This window comes from Capricornis sumatraensis, chromosome 5 (genome assembly GCF_032405125.1).
Source record: "Capricornis sumatraensis isolate serow.1 chromosome 5, serow.2, whole genome shotgun sequence".
NCBI classification, from domain to species: domain Eukaryota; kingdom Metazoa; phylum Chordata; class Mammalia; order Artiodactyla; family Bovidae; genus Capricornis; species Capricornis sumatraensis.
Genome location: NC_091073.1, coordinates 51,155,125 through 51,167,349, shown reverse-complemented (window position 1 = coordinate 51,167,349; position 12,225 = coordinate 51,155,125). Strand labels below are relative to the sequence as shown.

Below are 12,225 nucleotides of genomic sequence, written 5' to 3'. Positions count from 1 at the left end.
AACCAAGTCACTTCCTGGAGGCATTAGTAAGAGCATGGATTCTACAGAGCAGTTTTCTCTAGAGTATATTTTTTTCTATGGAATGAAAACTTGTGGTATGACAAAGGTGTCAACACCAAAACAAATTGCAAGGATGTATTAATACAAGTTTAGGAAATGCTGACAAACAGAATTTTTCAAGAGCATTTAAGCACACCACGTATACTAGAAATCTCCAAGTTGGGGACAAGGTAGATTGTTTACTAAACTCAACTAGCCACAAAGCTCTTTCACAAAACATCTTAGAATTCCATGGAATACTTTTTGATGTGGAAGGTCAATATTGAGAAAACTGGAGAATCCTGCATCCTGGTAAGACCTCAAGGGCACTGCCTGGATTATAAGGAAGCTTCACTTAGTTCACACTCACGGGCCTATCTATATAGCCTTCTTCAAATGGCAGCCAGGAAAATTTAGTGTTTAGCTCATTTATTGACCACCTACTTTTACAAAAGCCAGACATCTTTTATTCCCTAGAAGCTATGACTGTGACAATGAATAAAACTACAAATGCTTGCCCTTATGCAATTTATATTTTAGTGATACACAGTTAATTTTAGATTGTCCTAAATGCTTAATAGGTTCAAGAACTTCACACCTAGGTGACTATTCTTTCATACCCTTTGTTGGTCTCAAACTTCTCTCCTCCTAAGTGTGACGACCACTGGAACCACAGGCTTCCCTAGTAAAGAATCCCCCTGCAATGCAGGAGACCCTGGTTCGACTCCTGGATCAGGAAGATCCGCTGGAGAAGGGATAGACTACCCACTCCAGTATTCTTGGGCTTCCCTGGTGGCTCAGCTGGTAAAGAATCCACCTGCAATGCAGGAGACCTCAGTTCAATTCCTGGGTTGGCAGAATCCCCTAGAGAAGGGAAAGGCTACCCATTCCAGTATTCTGGCCTGGAGAATTCCATTGACTGTATAGTCCATGGGGTCGCCTGCTGCTAAGTCACTTCAGTTGTGTCCGACTCTGTGCAACCCCATAGACAGCAGCCCACCAGGCTCCTCTGTCCCTGGGATTCTCCAGGCAAGAATACTGGAGTGGGCTGCCATTTCCTTCTCCAATGCATGAAAGTGAGAAGTGAAAGTGAAGTCGCTCAGTCGTGCCCAACTCTTAGCGACCCCATGGACTGCAGCCCACCAGGCTCCTCCATCCATGGGATTTTCCAGGCAAGAGTACTGGAGTGGTCACCAAGAGTCATCAAATATTACCCAGACTATTCCCAAGGTACAGTCTTCCCATAAGGTTGTGGAAAATTATTTTGAGAAAACAATGTTAGAAGATACTATATATAAAGGAGGTTCTTTTCATTTAATTATAAATGGGGCAGAAGAGGGGAAGAAAACCTTTTTAATTTAAATCTTTCCAAAGTTTTATAGTTTTTATCACCTGTTAGTTCATGAAAATAAGGTTCAGTTCAGTTCAGTCACTCAGTCATGTCCGACTCTTTGCGACCCCATGAACCACTTCCCAGTATCAAACCCCCTTCTATACACTTAACCTTTCACAAGGTTATGGCCACCTAACCTCAACTACCAAGGAACTGGGGGAGTCCCAGTTTTAGAACCAGGTAAGTATAAGCAACCAGCTGAATTACAACTTACTGTGTTTTAACCCACTGTATTTCAGCTTAACTAGAATGACTGTAAGGTTCTCCCAAGTCAGTTTCAACCCACTGACAAAGAAGTATCTTTTGCTAAAGAGAAAATGTCTAATAACCATCTGTTCTGTTCCACACCATTTAGCCACAAGTTAGCTTTTGTAAGCAGGTAATAAATTCTTAAAGGGAGGGGATGGGACAAACCATAATGAAGGAAAAAGGAAGCTGTTAATAAATGAATGGCTTCCTATCCTGGACATATAATGATTTGAATATTCTTCCATAAAATCTTAATCATTTAGCATTTCATATGATCTACAACCAATCAATCTTATTACCCTATATCCCTCCCCACACCTCAACTAAAAAACCAGCCTACAAATTCCAGCCAAATGTGATTTATCACATAACCACCTCCAGGCTATTTCCCCTAGAGAAAGAACCCATTCAATTCCACACAAGTGAGCCACAAACTAATCTGTACTTATTTACTAAACATCATAAGGTCCATCGTAAATTCTACCTAGTTGATGAAATGGCCTCTGAACCCTCCAGCCGTTAAGTCACCAGTCTTGTATCTCCTTTACACTGTTGAAGGCAGAGACACTGTCTTCCACTCTTAAGCAGCAACCAAAATACATAGACACTGGTGCTATTTTTGAAGACCAAGCAACATACTAATATTAAGCAATATACTAATATTGTATGGAACTGCCACTTATGTAAGTAAAAACTATCCTCAAAAATTTCATATGGTTCAAGCTGTACTACAAAAGGATAGGCAGAAGAAGTACATTTGAATCTGGATATTACATGGTACTTATAGGGGAGGAAAGTCTGACTCTTTTTATACCCCAATCTCATGAGGACTGGTATCTCTTATAATGATTTAAAGTCTGTCCTGTCCAGGAGAAAATTTAAATGAGATTGACCTAAGTTTCTCAGGAGTTGACCTACCTTTCTACTTACTGATGATAACCCAGCCTATGAAGTTGTTCAGTAGTGTCCGACTCTTTGTGACCCCATGGACTGTAGCCTACCAGGTTCCACCGTCCTGGGAGTTTCCAGGCAAGAATACTGGAGTGGGTTGCCATTTCCTTCTCCAGGAGATCTTCCTGACCCAGGGATTGAACCTGGGTCTCCCACATTGTAGGCAGACGCTTTACCGTCTGAGCCACCAGGGAAGTCTTCAACCTAGCCTATAACCTAGTATAAAAGACAAACACTAGACTATGAAGAAAGTGAAAGTCACTCAGTTGTGTCCTACTCTTTAGGACCCCATGGACTATACAGTACATGGAATTCTCCATGCCAGAATACTGGAGTGGGTAGCCTTTCCTTTTTCCAGGGGATCTTCCCAACCCAGGGATCAAACCCAAGTCTCTTGTATTGCAGGCGGATTCTTTCTCCACTAAGCCATAAGGGAAGCCTGAGAATACAGGAGTGGGTAGTCTATCCCTTTTCCAGCAGATCTTCCTGACCCAGGAATTGAACCAGGATCTCCTGCATTGCAGGCAGATTTTTTACCAACTGAGCTATCAGGGGAGTGCGCAGATTAATAAAGGCTGATTAGCATTTAAACTTTTCTAAGCAAAATATTTCAGAATATACTACAAATAGTAATACTTGGGGGGTCATGGCAACTGCTTATGAATTCTTAAGATGCATGCTTTTGCATTCTCATTTGAGTATAGCAAAAATTCTATAATTAAAACATCAAGGCAAACATTGAAATTACAACAAAACAACATTACAGTGACTCTGAAGGCTACAGGTTACAGAGCCAAGGATTTTAAAATAACTTTTTTCAAAAGGGAACTCTGGAAGATCCGCTAGAAAAGGGATAGGCTACCCACTCCAGTATTCTCAGGCTTCCCTTGTGGCTTAGTGGATAAAGAATCTGCCTGCAATACAAGAGACCTGGGTTCAATCCATGGGTTGGGAAGATCCCCTGGAGAAGGGAAAGGCTACCCACTCCAGTATTCTGGGTGAAAGAATTCCATGGACTGTCATACACTGTTATGTATGACAAAAGGGCACTCTCATACACTGTTGGTGGGAATGTAAATTGGTGCAGTCACTAAGGAAAGCAGTATGGAGGTTCCTCAAAAAATTAAAACCATGATCCAGCAATTCCATTCCTCAGTATTTAAAGGAAACAAAACCACTAATTTGAAAAGATACATGTACCCCAATGTTCATAGCAGCATTATTTGTAATTGTCAAGATACAAAAGAAACCTAAGTGTCCATCAACAGATGAATGGATACAGATGCAATACAGACATATGCACGTGCATACACACATCAATGGAATACTATTCACCCATAAAAAATGAAAATTTACCATTTATAGCCACATGAATGGACTTGGAGGATATTACGCTAAGTGAAATAAGTCAGAGGAAAACAAATACTGTTATCACTTATATGTGGAATCTAAAAAATACAACTGGTAAATATAAGAAAAAAGCAGACTCACAGATATAAAAAACAAACTAGTAGTTACCAGTGAGGAGAGAAGAGGAGGAGGTGGGGAAATATAATGATAAGGGATTGAGAGGTACAAACTGCTAGCGATAAAATAAGCTATAAGGATATAATGTACAACACAGGGAATATAGCCAATGTTCTATAACAACTATAAATGGAGTTTAACATTTAAAAATTATGAATCACTATATTGTACACCTGTAGCTTATATAACACTATACATCAACAAAAAAATTTCACACCCCTTCAAAGTACCAGACAAATTCTAAATACTGACATTTGTTTAGTCCTATGAAAAATACTGATATTAAAATGAGTATGCTAAAATAGATATAAAAACATGAAGTATTCATTTGTCAATATAGCATACTAGTAGGCAACATCAGGACAAAAATGGATTCCCAAGAAAGCATTTTTATCTACCTATTCAAAGTTCCATCATGTTCAATAAAAGGCATTTGTATTTTCTACTGGGATCTGAAAATGAGGATGTTATGGGTTTCCATAACTTTTGCAATACTAAAAGAAAGTATTTTTAAATCAACCCCAGAGTCATATAACAAATCTCCAGGTTTGAGTTTCTTTTTTTTCCCCATTGCCCATTTCCAGCCCCTATCCCCACCTCCACCATCCCCAAGCACTGTTATATTCTTTAAAGCCATATTTTTACCAGACACATGCCTCAAACAGAAACCAGTTATAGTATAAAGTGATCTTCTAAAAGCTTCTCTCATGTACACCCATGGCAGATTCATGTCAATGTATGGCAAAACCAATACAGTATTGTAAAGTAAAATAAAAAATAAATAAATAAAATAAAAGCTTCTCCAGGATTATTACAAAGACAAAGCTATGACAACTGTGGAATGAAATAGGACAATATTGCAAATCAAGTCAAAAAAGGGCCATAGGTATTTGGAGTAGGTATAGGTAATTTATTAGATGTAAATGAATCTTAGGAAAGGGTCAAGATAATTTCTCTAGGTAGAGGTAAAACTCCTTTTTCTTTATAAGCAACCACCAATATTTTTTCTCCTGTGTTTTCCTTCTTTCCTATTCCTAACACTACCCTTGTCCTATCAGAGCAGTGCTTCTGAAACCCTGAGGCTGCGGAACAGTTTGGCACCGCTTTTGCAGTTTTGAATATCAACAATACATCAATGTTAGAGTAATGACCATGAAGGCAACAAAACAGTTACTTTAAGCAGGGCTACAAATGACCAAAATCCAAAGATACTACCACCAAGCATAGTGACACTTGAGAGTCCATGACACACAACACGATCACTGAAACAGGAAATGAGGAAGCATATAAAAAGGGAGTGGGGAAAACCCACACTAAGATCATCAGTTGGTAAATAAAGACATTTTCAAATCTTAAGGCAAACTATATCACAATATTTTCTTAACTGGCCTAGACATTGTATCAATTGCTAAATTACCATGGATTTTTAAGAAAATATCTTGTCCTAGTTTTTATACAGGTACTTGCAAATAAATAATACAAGCAGTATAAATGCCAAACTTTTTTTAATGAAAACCTCATTTTATGATAGCAGTATGAGATACAGAAATAGCAGTTGCCAGTATCTTTTTGCATAAATCATGTTAGTGCTATTATCTTTTAAACTCCATTTTTGTTTTACATTATGAAGAAAAAAGATACATTTAGTTAAATAATGAAAAACATTTTGAACAGTAATTCTGGCATTAAAATTTATTAACAGTACACTGCTTCAAAAATGTTAAACGTATTTCATAAATGTTACAAATTCTAAATTGTCTAGTGAACATACAGTAAAAATACAAAAGATTAGTGGAAGTTACTTGAATGTTAATGACAAAGCCAAAGAGAAATGCTCGGTGACACCATCCTGTTTGCTACTTTCAAAGAACAGGGTAAAGGCCCACCTAAAGGCAGCAACGAGTATTCTGGGAAGAACAATGTCACTAAACACAAGTGACAGCGTGAAGCTGCTACTGGCCTTCCAACTTACCATCTTCCTTTTCCTCTCTGCAATCTGTTCCTCAGACTCCATTTCTACCTCATTGCTGATGGGAGTTTTTTCTTCTATATCATCAATAAAATCTGGTTCCTGAAAGATGGAAAGACTGCTTTAAGAATCTACTCCTCCATCTACAAACTACAGACACTGAACAATGTATTTTAAATAACTTTCATCCTGAGCTAATTAAACATAAAAATTGTTCTTAAATTCATTTCAGAAATTTATAACTTTTCAAAATCCTGCAATCAAATAATGTTTTTAAAAATTCTAGTCAATAATATTATCTACAGAGACCACAAAGCCTTAGGTTTATGTACTTCCCAACACATAAACATATATATTATTTCACAAAACCTAGTGCCTACAAAATACCAAGTGCTCAGTAGATATCTGTTCAATTTAAAACTTAAGGAAAACTTATGAAAATAAGACACTGGAGATGAATAAAATCTTACTTAATCTTCACATTTAAAAGGTCTTGCCACTTGTTTAGAGGGCATATAACAAAATACTTGCTGGTGAAGCAGAACAAGCCAAACTCTTTCTCCAAATTTATCTTACATATTTTTAAGAGAATTTCCTCTCAAAAATCTTATGTCACACTTAGAGAATATATTTCATTATGTCCCAAATATTGGGCTTCCCATGTGGCGCTAGCTATGAAGAACCTACCTCCTGCTAGCCAATGCAGGAGACCTAAGAGACAGGGGTCAGGAAGATCCCCTGGAGGAGGGGATGGCAACCCACTCCAGTATTCGTGCCTGGAAAATCCTATGGACAGAGGAGCCTGGCGGGTATAGTCCCTAGGGTCACAGAGAGTCAGACACGACTGAAGTGACTTAGCATGCACACATGTATGCATGTCCCAAATCAAAAGAAACATTATGGCTTAAGATTTTAGAGTTCTTAATAAATAAGAACATTTATGATAAACATAAGAACAGTGTCATCTGGAAAAAATGTTTAAATTACCCAGTCTTAGAAAAATCTTATATTCAATTCTACAAGGATTTCCTGTGTGAGCTGTTCCTTAATAGTTTAACAAATATTGTACAAATTCTGGCAGAATCTGTGTTTTATGTTTATAAGTATACTTCATTAAATAGTAAAATGAACTTAATTTTAAGCCATTTTACATTAAAAAAAGTTTAAAATATCACAAATTAATTTTCTTCTGTTAATTTCTGTCATCAAGAGTCAGTAGAGGACTTCCTGGTGGTACAGTGGATAACAAACTGCCTGCCAATGGAGGGGACACAGGTTTGATCTCTGGTCTGGGAAGATTCCAGGAAGATCCCTGGTCCAGTTAGTTGCCGTGGAGCAACTAACCCCAGGTACCACAACTATTGGAGTCTGTGCTCTAGAGCCCCAGGCCACAACTACTGAGCCTATTTGCCTGGAACCAATGCTCCACAAAAAGAAAAGCCACTGCAAGGAGAAGCCCATGCACCACAATGAAGACTACCTCCCTCCCCGTAACTAGAGAAAGCCTGCACTTATCAACAAAGACTCAGTGCAAGCAAAAATAAATACATAACTAAAATGTAAAAAAAAACAAAAACAAAAAACCCAGTTAGTCCTAAAATAATAAAATTCAGTACCTGATTATTCGATACTGACAGTCTCAGTGGAGAAAGCTTTCTCTGTTTAGTTTCTGGGCTCTTCATTTTGTTCGTTGTTCCTTCACAATCCAGAGTAATATTCTGATTTTGTGTGTCTTTTTCTTTTGAAATATCCTTTTCTTTTTTGCCTTTCTTCCTTCTGGTCTCATAACCGCTATTGATGTTCTCCGTGGATTCAGAACTACGTTTCAGAACAGGGCACTCTGAATTTTCTTTGAGGCATGCACAATCCACCTTGTACTTACTGGAAAGAAAATCACTTAAATATTTATTCAAGAAATAAACTGTAAAATTTTCTAATCCACCTTAAGCTGTAACTCTATAAAACTCTATGCTATTACTAATTATAAGCACTCCTTTTCATTAATTTTCATCCCTGTTAACTATGACAAAATAAATTTTATTTTCTCATAAAACCAATATAATAATTAGGAGAACCAATCGTAAGGATCACCAGTGATGGTTTACAGAAGGAAAAAAAAACAAAACAAAACTGTAAGCTAAAATGAGTCTTTTTAAGTAAAATGATACCATGGCTTATATCAAGGCCAAAAAACAAAAGTTTACTTCAGCGTGTTATAAAATATATATGCAGAAAATGATAAAATACTCTAAATCTGACTTAAATTAAAAAACTCTAGGTAAATAAATACCAAACCTTAACTAGTTTGTCTTAATGATTTCAATAACCAGAGTTCTTTAAAAAGCTACCTTGATAAAAAATTGAGCCTTCATTCCTTTTGCCCTTAAGTATTCCCTGTTTCAAATAAATGGAAGCTTGGAAAATAATTGCATTTTCTTATCTTCACAGTAGTGATAATTATTACTCCCATTTTACAGATGGTTAGTATCTTGTCCAAAGTCACACATTAAGTAGTAGCGAAGACACTCAAATACAGGTCTATCTGAGTCCAAAGATCACACTTTGAGCACTTCAGTTTTCTTAACTTTCTGCCTTCTTTATGTCTACCACCAAGATTTATTAGTCCATTTCCTGGATACAGGTTGAATGCCCAAACTGGAATTATACAATAAGAGAAGTCTCCCATCTTGCATGTTTTGAATAGTTTAATGTTTGTTCACGACTTCACTTTCACTTTTCACTTTCATGCAGGAGAGGGAAATGGCAACCCACTCCAGTGTTCTTCCCTAGAGAATCCCAGGGACGAGGAAGCCTGGTAGGCTGCCGTCTATGGGGTCGCACAGAATTGGACACAACTGAAGTGACTTAGCAGCAGCACAATAAAAAATAATTTACTTTTCCAAGTTTCTAATAGTCCTGCTCATTTCATGTTCAACACTGGTTCAGTTCAGTCGCTCAGTCGTGTCTGACTCTTTGCAACCCCATGGACTGCAGCACACCAGGCCTCCCTATCCATCACCAATTCCCCGAGTTTACTCAAACTCATGTCCATCAAGTCAGTGATGCCATCCAATCATCTTATCCTCTGTCATCCCCTTCTCCTCCTGCCTTCAAATTTTCCCAGCATCAGGGTCTTTTCCAAAGAGTCAGCTTTTCACATCAGGTGGCCAAAGTATTGGAGTTTCAGCTTCAACATCAGTCCTTCCAATGAATATTCAGGACTGATTTCCTTTAGGATGGACTGATTGGAACTCCTTGCAGTCCAAGCGTCTCAAAAGTCTTCAACACCACAGTTCAAAAGCATCAATTCTTTGGTACTATGAATTCTTTATAGTCCAACTCTCACATCCACACATGACTACTGGAAAAACCATAGCCTTGACTAGAGAGACCTTTGTTGGCAAAGTAATGACCCTGCTTTTTAATATGCTGTCTAGGTTGGTCATAACTTTTCTTCCAACGAGTAAGCGCCTTTTAATTTCATGGCTGCAGTCACCATCTGAAGTGATTTTGAAGCCCAAGAAAATAAAGTCTGCCACGGTTTCCCCACCTATTTGCCATGAAGTGATGGGACCAGATGTCATGATCTTAAGTTTTCTGAATGCTGAGCTTTAAGCCAACTTTTTCACTCTCCTCTTTCACTCTTATCAAGAGGCTCTTTAGTTCTTCGCTTTCTGTCATAACGGTGGTGTCATCTGCATATCTGAAGTTATTGATATTTCTCCCGGCAATCTTGATTCCAGCTTGTGCTTCTTCCAGTCCAGCGTTTCTCATGATGTACTCTGCATGTAAGTTAAATAAGCAGGGTGACAATATACAGCCTTGACGTACTCCTTTTCCTATTTGGAACCAGTCTGTTGTTCCACGTCCAGTTCTAACTGTTGCTTCCTGGCCTGCATACAGATTTCTCAAGAGGCAGGTCAGGTGGTCTGGTATTCCCATCTCTTGAAGAATTTTCCACAGATTATTGTGATCCACACAGTCAAAGGCTTTGGCACAGTCAATAAAGCAGAAACCGATGTTTTTCTGGAACTCTCTTGCTTTTTCAATGATCCAATGGATGTTGGCAACTTGATCTCTGGTTCCTCTGACTTTTCTAAAACTAGCCTGACCAATCTGGAAGTTCACAATTCACGTACTGTTGAAGTCTGCCTGGGAGAATTTTGATCATTACTTTACTAGAGTGTGAGATGAGTACAACTGTGTGGTAGTTTGAGCATTCTTTGTCATTGCCTTTCTTTGTGATTGGAATGAAAACTGACCTTTTCCAGTCCTGCTGAGTTTTCCAAATTTGCTGACTTATTGAGTGCAGCACTTTCACAGCATCATCTTTCAGGATTTGAAATAGCTCCACTGGAATTCCATCACCTCCACTACCTTTGTTCATAGGGATGCTTCCTAAGGTCCACTTGTCTTCACATTCCAGCATATCTGACTCTAGGTGAATGACCACACTACTGTGACTATCTGGGTCATGAATATTTTTGTACGGTTCTTCTGTGTATTCTTGCCACCTCTTCTTAATATCTTTTGCTTCTGTTAGGTCCATACAATTTATGTGCTTTGTTGAGCCCATCTTTGCAGGAAATGTTCCCTTGGTATCTCTAATTTTCTTGAAGAGATCTCTAGTCTTTCCCATTCTCTTGTTCTTCTCTATTTCTTTGCAATGATCAGTGATCAACACTGGTAGAAAAATACAAATCAAACTGCCTAATTCTGTGAATCAAGGATAGAATTCAAACATTATGCCCTACCCTTCAACTCTCCAAATGAGGTATTAATAGAAACTAACTCTTTCTGGGTATTTTCTTTGTGATTTTAGGATAATAAAACTGCAAATAGTAACAGCGGCAACAGGTAATATTTATTCAGCACTTATTTTGTACCAGGAATTGTTTGAAACCTTTTACATGTGTTAACTTATTCTTCTAAACATTCCTGTAACGTGGTATTATTCTCATAATGAGGTAATGAGGCAGAGAGACGACGAAACTGGTTCAAGATTCTATAACTAACGTAAGTCCCTGAGCTAGGATTTGAAACCAGAGAGTCATATTATAAAAAGCTTTTGTGTTTTTACCCACTACGGGAAACAGTCTCTCAAAGCAATGAGCAAAAAGCCATTATGCTAAATTGGGAAATTTAACCTTGGGGCGGAGTAGGGGTGGGGAGCAAGAGCCAAAAAGGAAATACTTTGGTTATCAGGATAAATCTGACTCCAACAATCAAGTAGAGATGCACACTGAAGAAAGAGAGATTTCACTGACAGAGAACATAATGGGGATCAAAAATGTCTCCAGGTAAAATAAATACCACACAAACTTTTAAAGATACTACATGGATTAACTTTGATTTTGTAAGTTGTACAGTAAAGAAGTGCTGCAAGGAAGTAAAGCTTTGGGACTATAAACTGGTCATTCATCCTTATCTAGTAAAGACTAAGTTTGGACACATTCTACGATCAAACAATTCTACCTCTAGGTGCCTATCATGGGGAGAACATGTACACATGCAGCATTTTTTGTAAATCTAAAAGTCCACATCAGCAGTGAAAGTAACAAACTAGAGCTACACATAACAAAAGAACTGAATCTCACGAAAGTAATGAATGAGAAAAGGTAAATGCAAAATAATACAGACAGTAACTTACATAAATTTTTAAAACATACAAAATTACCGGTTACTATTTAGGGACATCTAAAGACATAGTAAAAACATTAAACTCACCAAATTAAAGATGGCAGTTATCTCTGGTGAAAGAGGGAATAGAAATGCAATCTGGCTGCTAAACATGAGGGCCTTCAGTGGACAGTGTTTTGTTTTCTTAATTTGGAAAGAAGGCACATGGACTTTTTGGGGGGGCGTTCACACAGCTTGCAGGATCTCCGTTTCCTGAACAGGGACTGAACCCAGGCCATGGCAGTTAAAGCCAAGAATCCTAACCATGAGGTTACCAGGGAACTCCCTACATGGACCTGTGTGTTAGTATTTTTTACAGTAAGCTTTTTGAAAATTTAAATTGAAGTTTTTATACTCAGAATTAACTTTTCTTACCCCCTAGTGTTTCAGAACAATAGTTCTCAGAGTTTCCTTGCAG

General features: G+C 37.9%; 1 protein-coding gene across 3 annotated transcripts in view; it reads right to left on the bottom strand.

Moving 5' to 3' along the window:
- KMT2E (lysine methyltransferase 2E (inactive)) overlaps positions 1-12,225 on the bottom strand; it is a 93,310-nt gene that overhangs the window by 17,369 nt on the left and 63,716 nt on the right. For all 3 annotated transcript variants that reach the window (XM_068972522.1, XM_068972524.1, XM_068972523.1), the window contains exons 13-14: positions 7,745-8,009; positions 6,132-6,230 (exon numbers count right to left, since the gene is read on the bottom strand). In XM_068972522.1, coding sequence (XP_068828623.1) covers positions 6,132-6,230; positions 7,745-8,009 — 364 coding nt within the window. The remainder of the gene's footprint in view (positions 1-6,131; positions 6,231-7,744; positions 8,010-12,225) is intronic.